Genomic DNA, 24,167 nt, shown 5'->3' with positions numbered 1-24,167 from the left:
GATACATGAGTGTAAGATATATAGTTCTGAGCTTAACAATCTAGTTGGGGAGAGGAAAACCATACGTAAGTTGCAAAACTTCCCAATGTGTATGTGAGAGTGTGTGTGTGTGTGTGTTGTTCAGTCAAGTCCAACTCTGCGATCCCATGGACTGTAGCCCGCTAGACTCCTCCGGGCAAGAATACTGGAGTGGGTTGCCATTTCCTTCTCTGGGGGAATCTTACAGACCCAGGGATTGAATCCAGGTCTCCTGCATTGCAGGCAGATTCTTTACCATCTGAGCTACAAAAACTCTCCAGAACCTGCTGCTAAAGTGCATGGTACTGACAAGTGTAATAGCTGAATGTGGGGGAAGGACAATATCCACTTTGGAGGGGGCAGGGAAACCGAGGCAGTAAAGCTCATGTCATTCCGAGGACACCAGAGGCAGGAAGTCAAGATAGCTATGAGTGTACCTGGCCAAGACATTCTCAATAGATCTATATCTGTTTCCTCGGGGCTTTGTCCCCACGTAGATCATTTTGCTGCCCTGCTCTCCTTTAGCTTTGTCTGCTGAGGCCAAGCCAGGTCCATCTTTTTCCTGTGGTTTGCCTTTCTTCCCAATGCTCTCAGAGTTGGACTGTTGCAAGTTATTCTTATCTATAGTACCACATAGTGGGAAGTGGGCAACAGTCTTATCTTCAAATGTTCTCAGAGAAACTACACAAAACAGGATTTTAAGTAATATATCTTTATTATATTAAAATTAAGTCAAAAGGAAATCTTTCATGTAAAACACTGGGGAAAATCACTTAAAATATTTATCTTCAGGGCCAAACCTAAGTTTGGAGGTAGAATAGTCACATAGCTTCTACCAGCAACAGGAGAGCTCCAAGGGGTCACCGCAGGGAGACAGGCAAGCCATAGGCTACAGGTGCAGCCCCAATAAGGTATTTGAGTCGGGGAGCCTGGCGGGCCTGGCTGACATAGTACAGAAGTGGGGCTCCTGAACCTGCTTTAAGCCAGCCCTGCAACAGAGCCTCTGTGTAGCGGTCAATGTCACGGTCAGTCACGTCCCAGAGGTTACCTAGGAACAGGGGGCTGGGAAAAGAGAAGGAAGAAATACAAAGTAAGGGCTCAAAAACTTCTGATTCGTGGTGGTGAATGAGTTGAGAGGGATTAAACCAATGAGAAAGCCCCTTGGCCCATTGTTCCAGGAGGAGGATAGATGATGACAAAGGGGTAAAGGCCCAAGCATGCCAGGGAACTAGGATGGGAGGAAAATAGGGCACAAAAGAGCAAGGATTTAGGGTTCAGACCTGGGAAAGCACTTGGGGTCGGGACCTTGCATAGACTGCCCCTCGAGACTTACCAGCCAGCCATGATATACTTGAGCACGATGCCAGCCCCCTCCAGGTTTCCATGCACAGCCAGGGCTGCGCTGCTGCAGCCGAACAGCAGGGCCACTGCCCGGCAGTTCAGCCGCAGGACAGCCTGCCCGTCCAGGAAGCGGGCGCCGGCGCCATGCCCTGCATAGCTGAGGCAGAAGGAGGTGAGATGAAACTGACCTCGCAGGGCCAGGCCTCCGCGCTGCTTCCAGAGTTGTCCAGAGTCAGCCAGGGGCTCCAAAGCCCCAGAGCAGACCATGATGATACCCACCCTCTGGGACTGTCCCTCTCCCCACCTCCCTGCCCTGAGCACTCACATGTACAAGTCACGCTCCGTCAGGGCCGTTTGCACCTGTTCCGGGCTCGGCACCTCCCCAACCACCCCTTTCCAGCCAGCTTCACTGCAGGGAAAAAGCAGTGAGAAGGGACTTAGCTGGAGGTGCAGTGGTTAAGACTGCACTCCCAGTGCAGGGGGCGGGGCATTGATCCTTTGTCAGGGAGCTCAGATCCCACATGCTGTGTGGTGCAGCCAGAGTAAGATGGGTCATGTGGCAAAAAGGGCAGAAGGGACACTAGGAAGGAGGTGGGCTGCAACATTTGATTCCAGAGAAAAGGACATTTACCCCTGTGTTGCGTCTACCCTTCCCTACCACTCTTCTTACTCTTCTCCCCCTGACCTGCTAAAATGGGCTCGGAATTGCTCCTCTGTGCTTGACAGGTTATTGTGAGGGTTCAGGACGTAGAAGGTACTTTGAGGATCCACTCCTTGGCTCAGCACTGATGAGGCCCCCGACTGATGGAGAGACACCAGTGATCAGCATCCCAGTTTGGTCGGAGCACCCAAGCTCCAACCAACCCAAGTCCCCTTCCATTCTTAAGACCGCCTTCCTCTCTTGCCACGTCTTTCTGCCTTTTCTTGTTCAATTACCCATCACCCCCACCTTCCATTCCCTGAACCCCACACCTCTTTGATGATAGAGTAGCTGAGTAGGAATCGGAAGGAGGGCAGCCGAGTGACAGGCAGGGCCCGGAGGCTGGGTATGCTCTCCCACGGCAGCTTCTGTAGGTCCTGGGCAAAAAGCACGCAGACGTTACCATCCTGAGGCAGGGGTATGCAGGAGGCAGAAGGGGTATGGTTGAGAGGAGGTGCCCACTGCCCACCAGATGCTACCCATGTGGCCCCTGGCTTTTTACCTTGTCCAGCACTAACACGAGATGCCTACTGCTTGTTGCTGTCTGACCTTGGAGACGCCCTACTGCCTCACCCAGGAGCTCTTGGGCTCGGGCTGGTCGGCCTGGGCACAGCCCATAAGCCAGGGCCTGCACGTCCTGCGGGGTGAGGGTACTGGCACCGCTGAGCATGATCTGCAGGGGACCAGTGGTCAGTGAGTACAAGAGCTCCCCTTTCCACCCGCAGTGGCAGGTGGGAAAGAGGTAAGGCGCGCTTCATCCTCTTCCCTGATTTCTCAACTCACTCTCAGCAGAGTGGGGTCGGGATATTTCCAGCCACATTCCTGTAGTGAGTCTTGTAGATGGGAGGCCTCCTGGACAAGGCCGGGGTCCTCACTGGATGGCAGCAACAGCCCCCGCCAGCAGCCCAGCACGTACTTCTCTAGGGAAGTGGCGAGAACCTGAATGCACAACAGAACCATCAGTGAGAGAAGAAGCCAAGTTTCTTTCCCCACAGGCACCATCTTGGAGGCAAGGAAATGTGTCTTCCAATGAGTGGATGTGTCTTATTTATCTTACGACCAACATAAAAGGCAAGAGAGAAACATTTTTCATTTGCTGAGACTCTAAGAGAGTATTGATAAGATTTGTAATAAATCACTACATTTGGATAAATACAAACAGGTGGCCAAAAGCTAAGTCAGGAAATGAAAATTATGGCTGGGAGTCTGATATGCTGCTGTGCTTAGTTGCTCAGATGTGTCCAACTCCTTGAGACCCCATGGACTGCAGCTTGCCAGGCTCCTCTGTCCATGGGGATTCTCCAGGCAAGAATACTGGAGTGGGTTGCCATGTCCTCCTCTGGGGAATCTTCCCAAACCAGGGATCGAATCCAGGTCTCCTGCATTGCAGGTGGATTCTTTACCGTCTTAGCCACCACCAGGGAAGCCCAAGAATAGTGCAGTGGGTAACCTGTCCCTTCTCCAGGGGGTCTTCCTGACCTGGGAATAGAACTGGAGTCTCCTGCATTGCAGGCAGATTCTTTATCAGCTGAGCTACCTGGGAAGCCCTGGGAGGCTGGTATTTGGCCTTAAGTTCTTATTTTGTACTTATCTTTAAACATTTCATTGCCATAACCCCTTCAAGTCTTGGGCTCTGGTTTATTTGGTTTTTATTGTGGTTTTTTTTTTTTTTCCTGCCGCACCACATGTATGTGGGATCTTAGTTCCCAGACCAGGGATTGAACCGGTACCCCTTGCAGGGGACGTATGGAACTTTAACTGCTAGACAGCCAGGGAAGTCCCCTTGTGCTCTTGTTTAAAGTGCTTCCCAAGTAACACAATTTTTATTTAGGCCTACACTTCCAGAAACAACAGTTAGAACTGGACAAGGAACAATGGACTGATTCAAAATTGGGAAAGGAGTACGACAAGGCTGTTACTGTCACCCTGCTTATTTAACTTATATGCAGAGTACATCATGCGAAATGCCAGGCTGGATGAATCACAAGCTGGGATCAAGATTGCTGGGAGAAATATGAACAACCTGAGAAATGCAGATGATACCACTCTAATGGCAGAAATGGAAGAGGAACTAAAGGACCTCTTGATTGAGGGTGAAAGAAGAAAGTAAAAAAGCTGGCCTCAAACTCAGCATGAAAAAAATTAAGATCATAGCATCCGGTCTCATCATTTCATGGCAAACAGAAGGGGAAAAAGTGGAACCAGTGACAGATTCTCTTCTTGGGCTCCAAAATCACTGCAGACGGTGACCGCAGCTATGAAATTAAAAGACGCTTGCTCCTTGGAAGGAAAGCTATGACAAACCTAGACTGCGTATTAAAAAGCAGCGCTATCACTTTGCTGACAAAGGTGCATACGGTCAATGCTAGGCTTTTTCCAGTAGTCATATATGGATGTGAGAGTTGGACCATAAAGAAGGCTGAGTGAGAAGAATTGATGCTTTCGAATTGTGGTTCTGGCGAAGACTCTTGAGAGTCCTTTGGACTGCAAGGAGATCAAACCAGTCAATCCTAAAGGAAATCAACCCTGAATATTCATTGAAAGGACTGATACTGAAGTTGAAGCTCCAATACTTTGGCCACCTGATGTGAAGAGCCAATTCACTGGAAAAGACCCTGATGCTGGAAAAGACTGAAGACAGAAGGAGAAGCAGGTGGCACAGGATGAGATGGTTAGATAGCATCACTGACTCAATGAACGTGAATCTGAGCAAACGCCAGGAGACAGTAGAGGACAGAAGAGCCTGGCATGCCATAGTCCATGGGGTGGCAAAGAGTCTGACACAACTGAAAAACAGCAACACCTCCAGAAAAGACTTGAGGTAGTTCAGCACAGACCTGGGACGGACCCCGAGAGAGGAGATCTTCTAGGGCAGGCCCAACCCCATCCCACACTGGGAACACACACCTCCATCCTGCGATCCAGCTGTAGCCGGCCCGTCCACCATTCTCGCTTGTCAGTACAGCTGCTGTTCTCTTTCTGTTCCTTCTGGATGGCGTCAAACTCTTTCAAGGCCGAACTCACAGAAAGCTTTGGAGATGGGGTTGTCTAAGTTCTGCTTGTCCATGTGACCAACATCTCTCCATCCCCCAGCCACAGGTAGACCAGAAGCCTGCCCCAGCCCAACTCTGCTCCCTGACCCCAGGAAACCTACCTTGCTCTGGGAAGTGGGGATCTGTACAGTGATCGGGGGTTTGTCTTTTTCCAGCCGGGTCAGCAGGAGGGTGTTGCCCACAGTTCCAGGCTGGAGGGTGGCCAGGGCCAACACACACACGGTCACCCCTGGCACACAGGACATGTCCCGAGTTATTTCAGCTGTTACATGGAATTCCTTTCACCATCTTCTGCACTCAGTCCCTGTCTGTCACTCAAGACAACTCCTAGAAGTCTTCCCTGATCACTGGAGTTCAAAGTGCTCTCCCTTGCTCTAACAAGTCCATGTAAATAGACCATGTTTTGTGTTTCTTTGTGTCCCTACAGAAACTAACAAAATTGCCTCCTCTGACCTGCTCCCTTCCCCACTTCCCACTCACAGTGAGGCACTCAAATCATCAGTGAACATGTTTCATGTTAGCATAGGAAAACTCCAGACACCTGAACTTAGCTCTAAAGAAAGACATTGAATTTGCAGGTAACTCAAACTTGAGATTAAAAAAAAAAAAAAAAAAAGACTTCTAGATTTAAGGTTATATCTATTTGGTGAGAGTAACAAAATGACTAATCAGTGGCAAAGTATGACATGCCCTTCTACTATAAGGATCATACATCTGTGTGTGAACTAACGAATGCCTGAAGATCCTTCACCCAACTCTTTCCTAAGAAGATGCATCAAAGAACAGCAGAGCCAACGATGCCTGCCACCATACCACTGGGAATCAGAGCAAGATGCTCCCGGAAGCTGTCCTTCTCAGGCTGGGGGAAGTGGCCAGATCCCAAAGGCCTGAAGGCAAAGAGGCGCTGGATTCGTGCCAGAGGGATGTCTCCAGGCTTCTCCTGGAGGTGCAGCCCCTGCAACTGGTCTGCTATGTCCGGCGACCCTCGGCGCTTCTGGGCCTTGCTGTAGGTGACACGAGTGGAGGTGAGGTCTCCCTCCTTCAAAGTCTGGAGCCTCCCCTCTAGTCTGTCCCAGCACAAGCCTGAGGGATGGGGGGCACTCACCTGAGCTGCCTGTGGAGGTGGGTAAGCAGCTGGTGGCGACAGGTGATGGAGACAGACTCGGTGACAAGGCAGGCAGTGGCATAGGGATCCCGGTGGCCCAGGCACAAGGCCAGGAGGCGGCAGAGGTGGGCATAGAGCCCACTAGGAGGGCAGTGACTGATGCCACGGAAAGCACCACTTAGTGAGTCACAGATGGAATCCAGGGTAGACAGATCTAAAGGAAGGACAAGACATAGATGAATCCCTGACTTCCTGAGAAAATCTTTCCAAGAACCAGTGCCCATCTCCCCTCCCACGTGGAAAACAGCAGCTACCACTTCTGAAGGGCAGTATGCCAAGCACGGTGCTGTGCAATTTACACGCAGCCACTCTCTCCACCCTGCCCCAATTCCATTTGACCAATTCCATTTGACAGTTAAGTAAATTGAAGCTCAGAGAGGCAGAGTGACTAGCATTCAGCTAGTAGAGAGTGTGCTGGGATTCAGACCCACGTTCAAGGCTACTGGATCCAGATGGGGATCCAAAACCAGAACCAAGGACAGAATGGAAAGGTACTGGGGTCAAGTGATCAGATCTCGGTGGTCAACATACTTACCGATGGCTACAGGGGCCGAGGGGAGTCTGCGCCGGGGACCCAGATCCATGTCTCTCTCCTTGTCTGGGCCGGGGCCGGGCAGCTCCTCTTTGCTGGCATCCCGTCTCAACACCTCACATTCTCCTACTGCTGAATCAGGCCCTGGAGCTGGTGTCTTCCCACCTAGGCAGATGACACAACTTTTCTATAGAATTCCCTCTTCCTGCCATACCCTTGCTCTCCCTTCTAGGGTCCTGTCCCAGAGCCAGCAAAAGCACTTTCTTTCTGTTCCATCTTTGGCTCCAGTTATTTCTTGTGTTTTGACCCCAGGGCAACCTCGAAAAAAATGGACTTCTGCCTTCCACCCTTGCCCTCACACCTGAGGCTGAGTCTTCCCCATCAGAGCCCCTGAGGATCTCAAAGCTCATTTCCATCTGGTTGTCAGTCAGTTCCTCCTCAGGGATGGTCCTCATCATCTCAGGGCCTGGCTCCTCACAATGTCCTGATGCCACCTTCTTGACCCTCCGGCTTCTGCCACTGAGGCCGGGGGCACTGCCTGACGTGGCCACTGAGTTAGTCTTCACACTCGAGCCCTTCCTGGCCCGGCCCCGGCCCCGGGAAGCAGTGCCCTGTCTCTTGGACCCCTCTGCAAGCTGTGCTTCAACTGAGACAAGGTCTTCCAAGTCACTGTCGTCACTGAAGTTCACCTAGAATGGTGGGAAAAGGAAAAGGGCCAGGGGGCCTTCAGTGACAAGACATGGTCTGCCAGGAGGTGGCGCTGTGGAGGCGCCATCACCGAGGCCCTTGAAAAAGATGTAAGAATTAACCTCCTGCATAATCGGCCATACTCAATCAGGGGCAGTAACTCCGATGTGGAAGGAGGCAGAGGGAGAAGGACCAGAAGATCCAGAGGAAGGATGAAAAGGGAAAGGAACAGACTAGAACTAAGAAAAGTCCCTTCTGTCTGAAACAAATGAGGTCTTGAACTAGGTCTCGTTATGGAAGATATGAGGGGTCCTGTGATACGTAACAGGAGAGCTACAGACAGTTCCCATCCGGCCCTGGGAAGCTATTCTGTAAACACCTGCCCTGCAGAACTCTTCTCCAGGACCACCCTCACCCAACACCAGTACCACCTAGCTATAGTCCCACCTAGCTATAGTCCCACCTCACCTTGAGGCGTGTCTGGATCCTCCGTTGTACCCTGGGGGCCTTGGGAACCTCAGGCTTGGTCTTTGTAAGGAAGACTTCCTCAAATACAGTGAAGGGTACCCCAGGGCTGGCCTGCCTGACCCGGCCTGGGGGCTTAGGTGTACAGGGTGGTCCTCCACCTTCCAGACCTTTCAGAGAGGTATGTGAGAGGGACAGGGTAGCAGAGCCCACTTGCTGGCGTCCTTGTCTGGACTGTCCTGACTGTTTTTGGTTCCGAGGCTTAGAGGGTTCTGAGCCTGTGGGGTTCTTTATTGATGGCGGCTGCCAGCCCCAGGAGCTTGCAAAAAGTTGGGCAGTGCAGCAGCTGAGGCCGGTCAGCTTTGCAAGGGCCCGGACCAAGAGCAGGCTGGCTCGCCAGGGCTCCAGGTGGGGTATCCGCGCCACCACAAACTTTAACCCTGACTCCAGGACCTTTCCCAAGCTCTTGTTTGATGGCTGGATCAGTCCCTCCAGTGCCAGCTGTGTATATGCCTGAGCCAAGATCTCATCAAAGAAGCTTGGGACAGGGGAGGGGGGCGCTGTGTGATTCAGGGAAGCCTGCAGAGCTTGGGCGAGGCGACCACCGGCTGCAGGGCAACCCTTCAGCACCACCTGCAGCAGATCCAGCCCCTGGGCCTCATGGCCCATGGCCAGTTTCAGCCCCGCCGTGACCAACGCCCAGCGCAGACAGACCACGGAGAGGACAGGGCTGGCACAGAGCGAGCAGTCACAGGTGGGCAAGTGGGTCAGGAAGCTGGGGCTGGGCTGGGGCTTGGTTTTCAGGTTCGGGGAGGAGTTAGCAGAAGGTGCTACAGGGCCAGGTTCCTTGGCCATGGTGGCCACCAGCTCCAGGGCAGGGCCTTTTAGAATGAGCTCTTCCTCCGGGAGCTCTGGAGGATGGGGCACCCGAGCCTGCTGCTTCCTCTTCTGCAGGTGGACCTTCTTCACAGAGTCCGGGTGCTGTGCTAGTCCGAGAAACTCTGGGCAGAGAGTGGAACAAGCATTACGAAACTAGGAGAAATGACGCCAGTGTGTCTACCCAGTGGCTGATGCCCTCATCTGCATTATTTTAATACTTACTAATGGCTCATATATATTACTGTACTAGCACACTAGATATTGGCATAGCTTACTGTTTTTTAAAATATTTACTTATTTGTTCATCTGTGCCAGGTCTTAGTCATGGGGGGATCTTATTTGCGGCATGTGGCATCTTAGTTGTGGCATGTAAACTCTTAGCTGTGGCAGGCAGGCTCTAGTTCCCCTGACCAGGGATGGAATCTGGGCTCCTTGCATTGGGAGAGTGGAGTCTTGGCCACTGGACCACCAGGGAAGTCCCATAGCTTAATGGTTTTTGATGAAATCCTAAGTTTTTTCCGTTCTAACAATGGATCAGCACAACCCACAGAGTCCCCATCTCTGCAGCTCAGAAGGCTGCATGGTTCAGGCTGGCAGGCCAGCACCCAGAAGCCCAAGTCTTAATCCTGGCTCCTGCCCCTGACTAGCCCCATGATCCTAGCCCAAAACACTGAATTTCTCAACTTTTCTGAATTTATAAATGGAAAAACTTGACATTCCCATTTGACTTCCCAGGGTTTTCTATGGGTCCAGTGAAATACTACAGGTAAAAGTAGCTGATAAGAAAGAAAAGCACCGTAAGTACCATACTTTATTATTAGCCCTAATCCCTTCTGAGGGTGCTACACTCGTGCTGCCCAACATAGTAACCACACGTGGCTGTCGAACACCTGAAGTGTGGTGAGTACCCAAGGTACTGAATAGTCAATTTTATTTAAATTAAAATATCTTAGCGCTGCAAACTAAGAAGCAGGTAGGGTTAGTCCTGGACAGGCCATCTGAAGGAGGACACCAGTGGTCTGACAAGTGAAGGGAGCTTTGCCCTGGACCAGAAGTCAGTCCATGATTTAGAAGGGAACCAAACCTTGACATGTAAAGCTGTGTTACGGTGTGTGCGTCACCCTTACCACCACCCACGGGCATGCGGGCCTGGCTGCTCACCTGTGCAAGACTCGAGCAAGAACAGAACTTGATGCAGGTCCGACTGACAGAGGTCCATGTCATTGCGTGCCAGCTCCAGCTCCCCCTTCAGCACCAGGAAGAGGGCACATCTGGTTGGGAGAGGTGATGCCAGACCCATCAGTGGAATTCCTTGTTTCCCTGGGGGGTCTCTTTCTGCCCTTTCCCGGGCAGAGCCATCATAGTCTTTTCCAGCCTCCAGAAAGCCTTTACTTCCTAAAGCTGCCTTTAGGCACTCCCTGGGGAAACCCTCTGTGCTCATCTCTCAAACCGGCCCATCCTGGTGCCTAAGGACAGGATTTCCCAAATCAAATTCCTCACTGAAAAGATCCTCTTCAGGCAAAGAGATTTAGGGAATCACTGTACACTGGCCCTCCCTTCTGGAGATTTACAATGTGTATTAGCATACTGGAGGATATGATAAGTTCTATAGGAAACCCCATGGACAGAGGACCCTGGGGGCTACAGTCCACGGGGTTGCAAAAGAGCCAGACACAACTTAGCAACTCAACAACAATCACAATAGGAAATAAAAACATCTAATCTTGGTTAACTCAGCATTTCCCACTTATTTGCCATGGAATGCATTCTTCCATCAACCCCTCCAAACATAACATGTTAATCTGTGGACCAGTTTGGGAACCCACGGTCAAGGTCGTAGGCACTGAGGTTTGGGAATCACCAGGCTCTTGGGCCCTGTACTCACTGGCGTGGTATCTGCAGCTTTGTCGTAAGTTTCAGGGCCTCCAAGCAAAAGGCTTTGGCTTCGCTCACACTACCAAGGCGGCCCAGGCGGGAGACCAGCTTCTCCGAGCAGCTCAGCACCTCAGAAAGAACCTGCCATTTTTGTACCAGATTTTCACCTGCAGCAAAGGAGACGAGACCATCATCAAGTGGAACCAGGATCCACAGCCTGAATCCTCTGGAGACAAAACCACCAGCCCTACCAACTAGTCTGCTCATTCCCACACTGGCTCTCCTCCTCGGGCTTACCGTAGTCCAGAAATGGCGTCTCCATAGCTGTTTTCTGAATTGAGAGCACATCGCTGCCCATGAGCAGGAGGATGATGCTTCGGAGAAGCTTATGGGAGTCGATGAGTGCTATCTCAGGTGTCTGCCAGCCTGGGCAAGTGTGGGGGGAAGGTGGGAGGGACAAGAAGGGAGATGATGTGGCCAGAGCTTCCATCACCTTCAAATACTAAGATAGCAAATGCAAAGCAGGCTCTCACCCTCTCCATCCGTGCTTAAGGCAGACAGAGATAATCAGTCACAGAACTCCTTCCCCCTAAGACCAGTCTCAGAATCCTTGTCAGTCAGGGTAGTCACTGAGCAATCGATTAGAGTCAGCAAGTGAACTAAAACTCATTTGCTATCCCAAGCCCACTCTGGGCAGCTTCTAGGCAGGCTTGTCTATGCAGCTGGACAGCAGACGGGACAGCGGACAAACCACACACACCCAGCAAGGAGACCCAGCTGCCCGCCTCTCTCACCTTGGGCACACAGTTGCTCCCACAGCGGGGCCAGCAGGCTATCTGGCGAGAGGCTCAGGTAGGCCGCCACCAGCTGCAGGGCCTGGACGCGCAGCAAGTACCAGGCCTTGGATGCCCTCTGGAGGGCAGGGTCCTGAAGCACAGACAGCAGCAGAGCAGCACCCTCAGCCACCTGGGGATAGAGGGTAGGGTTGCAGAGGAGAGCAGTGAGTGAGGTCGGATCAGCAATTCAGAGCTTGGGATACCCCTAGAGATCACGTGGCCCAAGCCCCTGCTTTTCAGATGTTAAAAGCTGGACAGAAAACTAGAGTCACAAAGGGCACAAGATACCCAGTCACACAGCTCGTGTGTGAGAAATCCCAGCCTTTTAGATCCCTCAACTGGATCCCAGTTGAGGGTCTCAGCGTCATCCCAATTTCTAGCCACCGGACAGACTTTGCCCCTTGTCCCCGAGAGAGCTAGAAAAGGATGAAAACGGTGGAATGGCTCCTAGAGAAGTACTGGTGAATGATCCTTGGGAGAAGGTGAGGTGAGGAGGTAGCTCTGCTTCTCAGGGCCAGGAACGTTCTCCCCAGCTCCAGAGAAACCTCAGGAGCCAGACAGATATCTGGAGAATCCTAAAATCCTTCCAAACCCCAGGACCTTCGGAGATCAAGAAAGTGAGAAACACCTTCTGGCGAGCGCAGCAGAGTCGACTTCGCAGGAGGTCACAGGTCAGGGAGAGGAGCAGGTATGTGTCTGTGGTGCGATCCAGAAGCTTCAGACTCGACTCTGCTTCTTCCAGGTGCACCTGAGGAGGCAATCAGGGTTTCTGTGAGCATGCTGGTGACCAGGCAGCCAGACTGTTCCAATTAAAGTGGATTAAAGTATTCGCAAGCAAAATGTTGAATACATCCAGTTAAATATTAAATTATCTCAAATGTTATAATCCATGGACAGAGAAGCCTGGTGAGCTACAGTCTCTGGGGTTGCAAAGAGTTGGACACAACTGAGCAACTAACACAAACATACGTAGGAATTATTCTCTTACTAAAGTGCTTATTTAGTAGCTTTCAGTTAACCACTAAGCTAGAAAGAGAAAGCTGGATAAGCAGTAAGCAGGCCCTTCTACCCAACAGCTTGCAGTGCAGTGAGGCGGGGCGGGGGGAGGGGCAGGGCATACCTATCTCATCATGATACAATGCCGTCAGTGCTGTGGGGACACAGGAAAAGTGTGAGGAAGAGGACATTTAAAATGCTTTACGAAGGAGGAGACCATTTAGCTAGGCCTTGAAAACAAAGTATGTGTTTGCTGAACAAAGAAAAAAATGGTAGAAAAGCAACTATACCCCAATTTAAAAAAAAAAAAAAATGGGGGTGAGGGTGTATTTAGGGTGGAGGGATTAACACAGGCAAAGGCAGCAAGGCCCATACAAGAAATATAGTGGTACAGATGGGGTTCATGGTAGGGAGCGGCCAGAAAAAGATGAACCAGTGTGCAGAAGGCGTGCGATTCAGAATAAAGGATCTGGACCATATCCCTCAGGTAATGGAAAAGTCCACAAAATCCTTTAAGCAGGAAAGAGGTAATAAGATCAGATCTGTGCCTGAAACCATCATGCTAGAACATGGAGTGGAAAAGGAAGGAACTGGAGGCCAGGAGACTGGTTAGGACACATTGTAACAGCCCTCAGTGAACAAGCTAGGGCACCAGAAACCATTGGGAAATACAGGATTAGTAAACGGCCTTCTGCCCTTCTGTCTTACTGGGCTATGTAACAGTGAACAACTGGGAGGTGGAGGGAGATGCCTCCTCTTCCCACAGCCGCCTCCCAACCACCCTTTACGATCCTTCAGCCAAATGTGCAGAAGGCAGAGAAGCTGCCCCTTTAGTGTCCCATCTTCTCAGAGAAGAGAAGCCAGTCCCCGAAGCCAGGTCCGCAAGCTGGGGTGGCTGGCACTTGTACCTGGGCGTAGCTGGGACAGCCGAGGGTCAGGAGGAGCTGGGTGACTTGGCAGGAAGAGCCAGCTGCCTTCGCATGGTCCTTCAGTCTCTGTGAGACGATCTGGACGAGCAGGAGGACCTCCAGAGCCTGCAGGGGCTGGTAGGCCGGGAGCAACGCGTTTACCCAGCTTGTACTCAAGCCTTCATTTCCACCCCCTCCTCTCCAGCCCTGTGGTCTAATCTGAGGGCCTGGCTGGAATGCGGCCACCCAGACAGAGTAACCATTGGCCATCCCTAAGGAGCCGGAGAGGAGGGCAGCCGGGGAGTGTGCAAGCCATCCTGCCCCCTCCCTTCTATTCTAAAGCCTGCATGCCAGCCATCATCAATAGCCAGGATTTACTGAGCACTTACTATGTGCCAGCCACTATACTAGCTCACTTTATCTTCATAACAATTCTAATCCTAATTTTACAGATGAGGAAACTGAAACTTAGGTAGGATTAAGCTGCTTGTCTAAGCCCACATAACAGGTATGTGATAGAGGTAAGATTCAAATCTAGGGCTCAGGCAGCCTCCCCAGGCTCCTCCTGCTAGGAAAGTGGCCTAACACCCATAGTACAAAGATCCTTTTCATTTTTTCATAGGCTCCTAATGTGGGGTCCAGAGAAGAACTTCAGGAGGTCCTTGGCACCTCCCAGCACTGCATGTAAAAATGTAAAATTGTGTCTACAGGTGTTTGTGTATTTTTTCCTGAGTATACACATCTCAAATTCTCTGATAATTAGGACTTCCCCGATGGTCCAGTGGCTAAGATTCTGTGCTCCCAATGCAGGGAGCCCATGTTCGATCCCTGGCCAGGGAACTATATCCACGTGCCACAGCTAAGAGCTCACATGCTGCAGCTAAAGACTTGGGCAGCCAAATAAAAATAAATATTAAAAAAAATTATCTGATAATTACTAATAATTATGGCTATCATTTGAGTATTCCATTGATACACACCACCTTCCATGCATTATGTTATTGAATGCTAACAAGGCTGAGTTAATATTATTATTACCCTCATTTTATCTTATTTTTATTTTATTTTTTTGGCTGCACCGTGTTACATGTAGGATGTTAATTAATTCCATGACCAGAGATCCAACCCACATTCCCCTGCAATGGAAGAGTGGAATCAGCCACTGGACCACCAGGGAAGTCCTGTTACTCTCCTTTTAGAAATAAGGAAATGAGGGCTTGGAAGCTTAAGCAACTTGCCTAAGGCCTTGGGTTTAGACTTGGGGAAGCTGGTGACAGAGTGTACACTGGGTGACATGAGTTCCCAGCTGGGACACAGGCCAAAGAAGGTGAGGAGCTGAGTCTCTGGTCTGTGTCAACACACTGTCCCGTTACCTTTGCCACCAGCTGATAGAGGGCCGCTAGGATCTGCAGGGAGGCTGCTGTTTGCTGGAGACACCGTACAGCGGGGACCTGCCCCTTAGTAAGCACCTCCTTCCACAGGGCCAGGGCTTGGTCCAGGCATTTGGACTGTGCTATAAATCAGAAGAAAGGGACCAGTCATTCTCTCACTGTGGGCTGTCTGGGGAAATGTGTCATCTTTCCCATAATAGCTTCTGCCTTGTGCCCACCTCCCACTCATGGGGAGCCTCTCCCACAGCTGGGGACCCATCCTGTTAGGAGGCCATCGAGGAGGCCGCATCCGACCTCGCTAAGTTCACAGCCCTCACCAGTGTCCGCAGCCAGGTTGAAGGCAATGTTACTGTATAGGAAGCGATCTTCCTGGAGTTTATCTTCATAATTCAGGTCATTGACTTCAAACTCCTCCAGGTTACAAGGGGCCTGGGCTCTCCGATCCCGCTCAATACCCTGGATGGGGCGATCAGGGTGAAAAGCAGGGTTGGTACTAGCTTACTGGGCTTCCCAGGTAGCTCAGTGGTAAAGAATCCACCTGTGATTCAGGAGAGGGGGGTTAATCCCTGGGTTGGTAACATCCCCCTGAGAAGGAATTGGCAATTCCCAGTATTCTTGCCCGGGAAATCTCATGGACAGAGGAGCCTGGTGTGCTACAGTCCATTGGGTCACAAAGAGTCGGATATGACTTAGTGACTGAACAACAGCTAGCTTGCTGGGGTCTAGGGAAAATAATCCCTGAACCCAGTCCTGCTCAGCCCAGAGCAACCACGCTCACCTCCTGCATTTTGGCCTCCAGGGTACAGATGTAGAGCCACAGCAGGGCCTGGGCTTTATCATCCAAAAGCCGATCTTTGTCCTGGGCCTCGGGCTTCACAGATTCCAGAAGCTGCAGAGCTTCCCGGATGGCATCGAGGGCAGTGCTGTCAGGAGAAGATGCACGTAAGCCCGGCTTAACCATGAGATCTGGCCGCGGTGTCCCGGGAAGGGCCTTCTGCAGCATGTTGGCCTCACCCTTCAAGAGTCCCCATGACCACAAACTACAAGGGGCGCTCAGGGACGTGGAGAGGGAAACAGACTCGGAAAAGGGCAAGAGGACCCAGGAGTGGCCTCCCCTGCCCTTCCTCCTCACCAGTCAGTCTGCTGGGCAAAGTTGTGATAGCAGAGCACCTGAGCCAGTTCCACCAGGTGGGTGGCTCGGGCCCAGGCCCCGGCTGGCGTCTCCTCGGGGCTCAGCTCCAGCAGGTCACAGATGACATTGAACCGTTCCTGCCCTGTGTTGGCCCGCACTGCCTTGTAGGCCTGCAGCTCCTCCCTGAGCAAGCGGGCCAGGCTCTCCGGGTCCCAGCCACTCAGGCTGTCTCGCAGCGTCCTGAGAGAGGGCAGGCTCAGCACTCGGGAGACTTGGCCCCACGCCAAGGAGTCCCCACCTTGGTTTGCTGAGCTCAGTTTCCAGGGGTGAAAGCAAGAACACTGCCTGTCACTGCTGTCCCTCCCAGAACCCAGCCCTGTGCCTGCTCATACTTGGCACTCAATCAATCACAGTGAACGGAGGGAACAGTGCCTTTCTCAGTCACGAGAATTAACGTGACCTTGAGTGCCAAAAGCAGTCGTGGCCAGGAGACTGGGTCATCCCCTTCCCCACCAACTCACTTCAGCTGTAGCTCCTTGTCTCCGGCTCTGGCAGCATCCGTCTTGACCCGAACCCAGAAGGTGACTGGCTCAGTCATGTGTTTGGGGCCACAGGGCTGCAGGGCTGCCAGCCACAAAGTCACCATCTTGCAGCCCTGGGCCTGTTTACCCAGTTTCTTTAAACTCTCTATGTGTAGCCGGAAGCACCTGTGCAACTGACCAGAGGAAGAAAACAGACCAAACTGAAGAGGGGTGCAAGGAGTACGTACCATGGGAGAGTATGTGCGTGCATGCCCACGGTCCTCCTGCCCCCAGACTCGCCCCGCGGCAGGAGACACCTAAGAACTAAATATCCTGGGTGCTCTCAATTTGACGCTTCAACCCATCCCACCCACATATCCATAGCCCACACCCCTGAAAACCTGCTCCTCCTCCTGACCCTCCCCCTCCTCTCCGCAAATCGCCACCTTCTCCTGAATTGGAAAGCAAGACTATCCTGGCCTCCTCCTTCCCCTTCTCACACAGCCAGTCACTCTCCAGTTAGTCCTTGACTTCTTGCGCCCACCCACTTCTGTCCATCCCCCAGGAAGCGGCCTCAGTTCAGACGCTTGCCCTTTTCTGCCTGATCTGCTGGAGCCACCTGGGTGCCCAGTGTTGTTCCTGCCCTCCAATCATTCACTACAGCGATGCTGAGAAACCCAAGATGCCACATCTTGGGTTGTGGCCTTGAGAAACCCAAGGCGCCACATCTTGGGTTGTGGCCTTGAGAAACCCAAGGCCTCCACATCAGTCCTTGAGAGGCTCATCAGATGAAACCCAAGGCCCTCTGTGACCCATCTCGCCTGTTAATCCAGCCAGCCCATCATTTCATGGGTATATTCTTGCTTTATGATAGTGGTTCTCACTCTGGTTGGCCAAAGGAACTCCTTAAAAAATCCAGATGCCTGGGCTCCAGCGCCAGAGAGTCTGAGGCAATTAGCTTGGGACAGGCTTCAGAATTTTTTTTTCAGTTCACCCGATTCTAACATCTAGCCAGGATGAAAAGCACTGGCTGGGGATCAGGCTAAATATAAAAAGTGAGTCAATCAAAAAAGTAAATAACAGTACAGGTGAGGTCTGGGAAACACCGCCCCAGGTACTGGTGCCAACACGCAGCTCCTGACTCTCTACTCCAAGGTCCTGGCCAGGCCCTTGCATGCCACTCGAGTCCCCTCCTCCCTCTCAACATCACCTCCCTCCTACCCGCGTACCTTCTCAGGTGGCACCTCAGGATAGGTACCTGGCTTCACTGAGCCCAGGTGCTGACAGAGGGGCTCGGAGATGGCACAGGCTTCGGCATAGAGCTTGTGACTGTAGAAGCTGTAGGCCAGGTTACTGGTGTAAGAGACTGCACGGGAAGAGAGGACAGAGGACCGCAGGAATGGCTCCATGCCCTCTGCTATTGGAGGGGCAGTAGAGAGATGCTCAACCTGTGTGGTCAGCTCAGCAGCCCCCAGATTAGACAGCAACGCTCATTGCTAGGGAGTGAGAACGGGGCCATTCTCCCCTTCCGGGTTTCAAGTCAGCCTGAGCCCTCCATTCCGGAAGGCAACCTCACATCACCCAGCCCCTCTGTACCTTTTTTTAAAAGAAATATTGGTTTATTTGGCTGTGTCAGGTCTTAGTTGCCAGCTGTGGGAACTTCACTGCACCATGTGGGATCTTTAGTTGCAGTTCAGACTCTCTAGTTGTGGTGTGAGGGCCCGCTAGTTGCGGTGCACACATCTCGTTGATCTGTGGTGCACAGATCCAGTTGCTCTGGGATCCTAGTTCTCTGACCAGGGATTGAACCCAGATCACCAGCATTGTGAGGCGAATTCTTTACCACTGGACGACCAGGGAAGTCCAACCTCTGCCCTTGTTTTACGAGCCAAGTCCTCATTCCCATACAGGGCCCATCCGTCCTCACACACTGATCTGTCTTCACCTTGCTCCAAATGTCAGCATTTTGGGGGAAACACTCTGGCCTGTCCCTCACTTCCCTCAGTCCACTGAAGCCTCACTATCCTCCCTGCTAGTCCTTGAACACACACCACCTCTATCCTGCCATAGGGCCCTGGCACTGGCTGCTTCCACTGCCAGGGATGTACTTTCCCAGGTGCCTACTTGGCCAACTCCCTCCCACACTCCAAGTTGTTCTCATGTCACCCTCTTCATGAGGCCAACCCTGACCACCTATTTAAATGGTAACTTGCCCCCTCATCTACCCTGAGCTCCTAATTCCCTTTCTTCTCCTTTTCCACTTTTCCTTTCTCTCCATATTTCTGATCATTTTCTAACAAGTTGTACTTCAGTTATCCTACTGTTTATGATCTTTCTCCCCCAACCAGAATGTGGCTCCATGACAGCAGAGCTCTGTTTTGTTTACTGACATACCTAAGAACTCGAAACAGTGCTTAGCAGCACATAGTAGGTACTCAATAAATATTCACTGAATGAATTAATACACTCTTCCTAAATTTTAGTTTAGGCAGCTTCCTGGCTATCAACATAGATGGCTGGAAGAAAATAAAGTAGGTCTTCAATATTCTGTGGGAAGAATTTTCATACTGTTAATTTTTGTGACTCCTTATATTTTTTTGCTTCTGTGGCTAAATTCAACCTGAAAATATGAAAAATTTCCAAAACCTTCTAGTGACTGAACTCTTTAGGTTTATATAATTTAAACTAAAGGGCCATGCTTTTTGTAAACTAAGGGGGAAATTTATTATGAAATACAAAAAACAGGCAAAACTAACCGATGCTGTTAGGATAGTGGTTACTATTGGAGTGCGTGGACCAGAAGGAGGAACAAAGGGGTCTTCTGGGGGTTTAAGTCATACTCTTTGAGTTGACCTAGATGCTAATTACAAAGTATGCTTCCTTTGAAGAAGTTCATCAGACTGTTTGCTTATGACTTTAGTATTTTTCCCTATGTTTATTTCAATTAAAAAGGGTGGGGAGAAAAAAAAAGTGGGTAAGTATATATGCCTATTGGCTAATATATACATATTACATAGTATATACACATATAGTATATATACATAGTGTATTTCTAGCAGGATGCATAAGAAATTGACCATTATTAGCTCCATCTGCAAAGTGGAATTGGGTTACTAGGATTACGAGGAGCAAAGGGACTTTTCACTGTCTGCCCTTTTGTGCAATTTGAATTTTGAATGATGTGAATGTTTTGCCTGGTTTTAAAAAATTTAAGTTATGACCATTCTACATGGGCTTTCCTAGTGGCTCGGTGGGTAAAGAATCTGCCTGCATTGCAGGAAACCTGGGTTTAATCCCCAGGTCGGGAAGATCCCCTGGAGAAGGAAATGGCAACCCACTCCAGTATTCTTGCCTGGCGAATTCCATGGACAGAGGAGCAAGACAGGCTGCAGTCCATGGAATGGCAAAGAGTCAGATATGACTGTGTGACTAACTTTCACTTTCACATATTCATGAAACACATGCCAAGTCAGATTTCAACGTCAATGAGAAAAAATTATATCTGCTCTGGTAAATTAGTCTCATCACTTCTCTACTGATATTAAATACAGAGTAATGGGTACTTATAAATATCTTTTCACTGCCTCCAAAAGCCACAGGGAATCCCAAAGAGGTCAGAACTATCCAGCAAGTGCTATTTGCCTGCCTAACAAGTGATGACTCTCCCAAAAACTCTGCATCTGACACCCATGGTACTAACCAGTCATCCCCAGGTAGTCAGTCAGCTCTCGGCCAGACAGGCCCTGTAAGGCCTCCAGCATCCAGATAACAGTAGATCTGCAACTGTCCACTAGCCGGGCCAGGTCAGCCAAATTAGCTTCCTGAAGGGACAAGAAAGGTGAGAAGAGACAGGAGACATAAGAGGTCCAAGATGATGTCCACCCAACTCCATGCCCAAAGCAACTTCAAAGCTCTACCAAGGACAGTCAAGCAACCCCAGATCCTAGGACCTGTCCAGGTTTTTTGATTCCAGATGGTACCTGACAGCCTTGGGCAAAGTCATAAACCACCGCAGTGTAGAGGTGAAGTCCCTGAAAGTGTATCTGAACCAAAGCCTGCAGCTGCTTGGAGGAGTCCCCACAGACCTGAGGAAGGAAGGGAAAGGCTGGTTGGAGGGGCAGGGAGCTCCAAGCTGAAGCCTAGCCCAGAGCCCTGGAGAACTGACACTGCCTGGGGAGGAGGAAAAAGGACATCAGAATGGACCCCCGCCAGCATATACTAGGCTGCTTGCTGGCTGGCCGGGCACAGTCCAGAGAGCAGCTTACCAAGGCAGAATCCAGGGTCTTCAGATCTTACCAAAGACCCTAGCCCAATAGAGAGGCCACAGAACCATATTCCCACCCGACCTCTGGGTCCTGAACTCACACCATCCTGCAGCTGCTGGATGAGGGAACAGTAGCTGCCAAGAAAAGCAAAGAGGCTCAGAATGGCATCAAGGCCATAGCACCTCTTGGTGCCTCGCTCCAGGACTGAGAGAAAGAACTGGCAGCTGTCACACAATGCCCGCAGTGGGGGTGATGGTGCCTCCAAGCTGTTCTTCAGGACAGCTGTTGCCTTGATCAGAAGCTTGGCCACTGCCTGGGGTCCTCCTTCCCCAGCCAGCAACTGTTCAACTGCCAGCTGGCACAGCTGGAGGCTGGGGGCCAGACTGGTGTTCCTTAGGTAATCGTGGGCCTTCTCCACTGTACTTGTGGCCCTGGTGTGGTGGTGGTTCCAGCAGAGGCGACGACAGTGTTCCAGGGTGAGCTCCAAGAGACAGAGGGCCCTCTGAGGGGAAAGAGGACCAGGAGAGGCTCCTTCACCCACCAAAGCTGTGATCACATGCCTGGAGAGCAGGTCATCTAGGAAATCAGCATCTGCTTCATTTAGACCATGACCACTGGCTTCAAATAGCTGATGGGCAGCTACCACTCGACAGGCTGTTGGAGAAGCAAAGTGGGGAATCTCACAAGGGATACTTTCATCCTCCAAGAGTACTAGAAAGCTCAAGGCCTTTAACCGAGCTGAGAATGCAGCTCGCCGCTCCATCAGGCCTTCTGCCCCCTTCCAAAGCAGAGAAAAGCTGCCCCGAGCCACAGCCTCGTAGTCCTGAGGAGCAGCTTGGCGAGGACATTGCACCAAGCAGGCATGGAGGGGCTGAGCGAGTCGGAGAGTGGCTTCTGGGTCTCCCTGTGCAGCAACATTCCGTAGAAAGATGAAGAGAATTCGTTCCAGGTAGAGGGGTGGGCGCTGGGGTGTAGACATCAAGTAGCCATCGCAAGCCAGCTCCGCCAGCTCCAGCAGGCTTCCCAGGTGCCTAGGGCAAGCCAGCTTGACAGTCAGCTGCTGGTTGCAAGCCCTCAGAATGGCATCACAAGTTTGTCTCCTCTCGGAATCAGACCAGCAGCTGGGAAGCTTGGTCAGGAACTCCTAGGAGGAGAGGAAGATATGAATGAGGCTAATGAAGAAGAAAGAGATGTGGAAAGGAAATAGAAACAGGACTGCCCAAGAGAGGATCTCCTACTCATCTGTCTCTTCAAATAAGTTAAAAAACAAAACAGCTCAGCTTGGTAAGCCAGGTGTGTCCACAGTCGAACAGCGCGCCCACCTTCAAGTCAGGCAGCAGCTCTTCAGTCTCCTTTGGACTGCTTAGCAGGGTCCCAAAGTTGACTCCTCTGAAGCTCCTCATGGTGCCGGAGGGCTGGGGGAAAGGAGACGGATTAGGGAAGGCAGAGAAGATCTGTAAAGGAGCTAAATGAAGGGCGGGAGAAGGGCTTGAAGGTGCGGAAGATAGAGGGCAAAGAAAGCCATCAGAAATCCTGTCGGAAAAAAAGCCCATGCCAGGACGCCGGGCTCCCATTATAAACCGACGCTTCTGCTATGCCTTCCTCCCAGCCTATCCCCGGCCTCACGACCCATCCTACCAACCAACGCCCCACAACAGAGGCCTCCATCGAGCTCTCCGGAGCCTACCAGGATGCTCCGAGGACTCCCGACTTTTTTAGTGGAGCCGCCTGGCCTACCCCTCAAGTCAGCGCTGGGGCTCCATTCACCTCGGCGCATACACCGTTCACGAGTACCTCCAGGCCTTACCGTCCTAGAGATCATTCTTCTTTCCAGGGCCAGGACTTACCCACCAGACTGAGTATTCCGCAAGGATCCAAAATGTAACCTTCCTTTTCCGCGCCAGCCCCTCCTTTCAAATATCCCCAGCGACCAATCAGCGAGAGTTGCGTAACGCCGGCGGGTCGCGAGGCTTTCTGGGAGTTGTAGTTTACCCGCCGCTCTGCGTCGTCACGTGATGCCTACGGCCGGGATCCCGCTGCTCTGGACGTTACGACCTCTTGGGGGCGCGGATTTCCCCACCTTTTCCAGTTGGGGCTGACCTCCTCAGTTTCCTGCGGCTTATCTGCAGTCGTGAAGGCCAGCCCCCTGCCTTTGTCACCTCCCCTTTATCGTCAGAGCTCGGAAAGAGTTTAAATTTCCAGAGAAGAGAAGTAGACTAGACAACAAGAAGAACTTACTTGGAAACTATCGATTTGGGTTACTAGCAAAAAAAGGGCGTAGCCTTTCAAGGAATTCTTTAAAACTGTAGTTTTCTGAGGGGCACTGACGCAAGTACTGTAGCGAGTTCCAGCTCTCTCTGCCTTCCAGCCTTGCTCCCTCCATCAGTGGGATTGTTTGAGAAAGACAGAATTTTCTTGATGGGGGTGGAGGGTAGATGGGTAGGGTAGGGGCTGTGAGTGAAGAACTACGAAAATTCATTCAGTGGAATATTTCACAGTTTTTAATGGCTTGTGTTCGGTGAGTACAAACTACGTCCCCAAACATGTGCATTCACTTGACTGCTTCTCTTCCCTTCCTCCTCTAAATAATTCAGTTCAGAACTCTGTGTTCAGTTTACTCTATTGGATAACTCATCCTTCTCTGTTACTGGTTTTCTTCATCACTGTCAACCGCTTTTAAGAGTTGAGAATCTAGCCGGGAAGGCTATTTAAAACAAACAAACCAACAAAAGAATGACTCGAGAATCTCAGCGTTGAATTGGTAATATTACTGCAGGGGTTCAATGTGTGTTGCAGAAGTTACCTATCTCTCATAGAATGAGGGAACCAGCAGAGAGGAGAAGTCCATAAATGATTAATGATACATCAGTTCTCTCAATATTTATTTCCTCTTGCTTACACCTTAACAGGCAGTGCCCTGACAATGTTCTAGAATTTTTTCCCTCTTCAAGGGAAGAAAACATCCTTTCTTATGCATCTTCTACTTTTAACAAGAAGGACTATTGTCAATTTGAGTCACATAATTCAAACACTCGACAGAATCCCTGATGTTTATAAAGAGACAGTAATGGGATGGTGGAAGGAGCTTTCAAGTTGAGCCTGGACAGAGGAGCCAGGTTCTAGTCCCAGCTCAATTTATTATTAATCTGTGAAATAGGGTAGTAACATCAAGCCTCACTCTCTCTCAGGGGTTTTGCCAGCCTCAAACAGAAAAGCCTTGAAATGCTTTCCAAAGGCCCAACAAGGCTTAGCAGCCATTAAAAGCATGTTTTATATATATATTGATATATAAAGATGTCATAGATATATGAATGATTGTTACAGTCTTCTTGTGGATTTCAGTTATTTATTTATTTTAAAATATTTTATTATTTATTTGACTGCATCCAGTAAGATGAGACGG

The 24,167-nt window shown here is 50.8% G+C and overlaps 1 protein-coding gene across 2 annotated transcripts; it reads right to left on the bottom strand.

Annotated features, from left to right (window-relative positions):
* Nucleotides 1-714: 714 nt before the first annotated feature.
* On the bottom strand, nt 715-22,738 carry ESPL1 (extra spindle pole bodies like 1, separase). 2 transcript variants are annotated; one of them, XM_006046639.3, is made up of 31 exons: nt 22,612-22,738; nt 22,087-22,179; nt 20,865-21,908; nt 20,480-20,584; nt 20,200-20,320; nt 17,729-17,865; nt 16,500-16,693; nt 15,979-16,218; nt 15,625-15,769; nt 15,164-15,302; nt 14,829-14,968; nt 13,456-13,590; nt 12,180-12,299; nt 11,510-11,681; nt 11,013-11,141; nt 10,726-10,882; nt 10,002-10,111; nt 7,965-8,962; nt 7,171-7,498; nt 6,813-6,974; nt 6,218-6,431; nt 5,926-6,116; nt 5,214-5,341; nt 4,967-5,089; nt 2,843-2,998; nt 2,562-2,732; nt 2,332-2,436; nt 2,045-2,160; nt 1,685-1,768; nt 1,352-1,516; nt 715-1,080 (listed from the first exon to the last, which is right to left on the bottom strand). In XM_006046639.3, the coding sequence occupies exons 2-31, from the start codon at nt 22,165-22,167 to the stop codon at nt 879-881; spliced, it is 6,312 nt and encodes a 2,103-aa protein (XP_006046701.3). In that variant the 5' UTR covers nt 22,168-22,179; nt 22,612-22,738; the 3' UTR covers nt 715-878. The 2 variants fall into 2 exon arrangements, with proteins under 2 accessions (XP_006046701.3, XP_006046700.3); XM_006046638.3 differs by having other exon boundaries at nt 22,572-22,635.
* Between the last annotated feature and the right edge of the window lie 1,429 nt (nt 22,739-24,167).

This window comes from Bubalus bubalis, chromosome 4 (genome assembly GCF_019923935.1).
Source record: "Bubalus bubalis isolate 160015118507 breed Murrah chromosome 4, NDDB_SH_1, whole genome shotgun sequence".
Lineage (NCBI taxonomy): Eukaryota > Metazoa > Chordata > Mammalia > Artiodactyla > Bovidae > Bubalus > Bubalus bubalis.
Note: the sequence above shows the minus strand (reverse complement) of the source record. Positions and strands in the feature narration are given on the sequence as shown.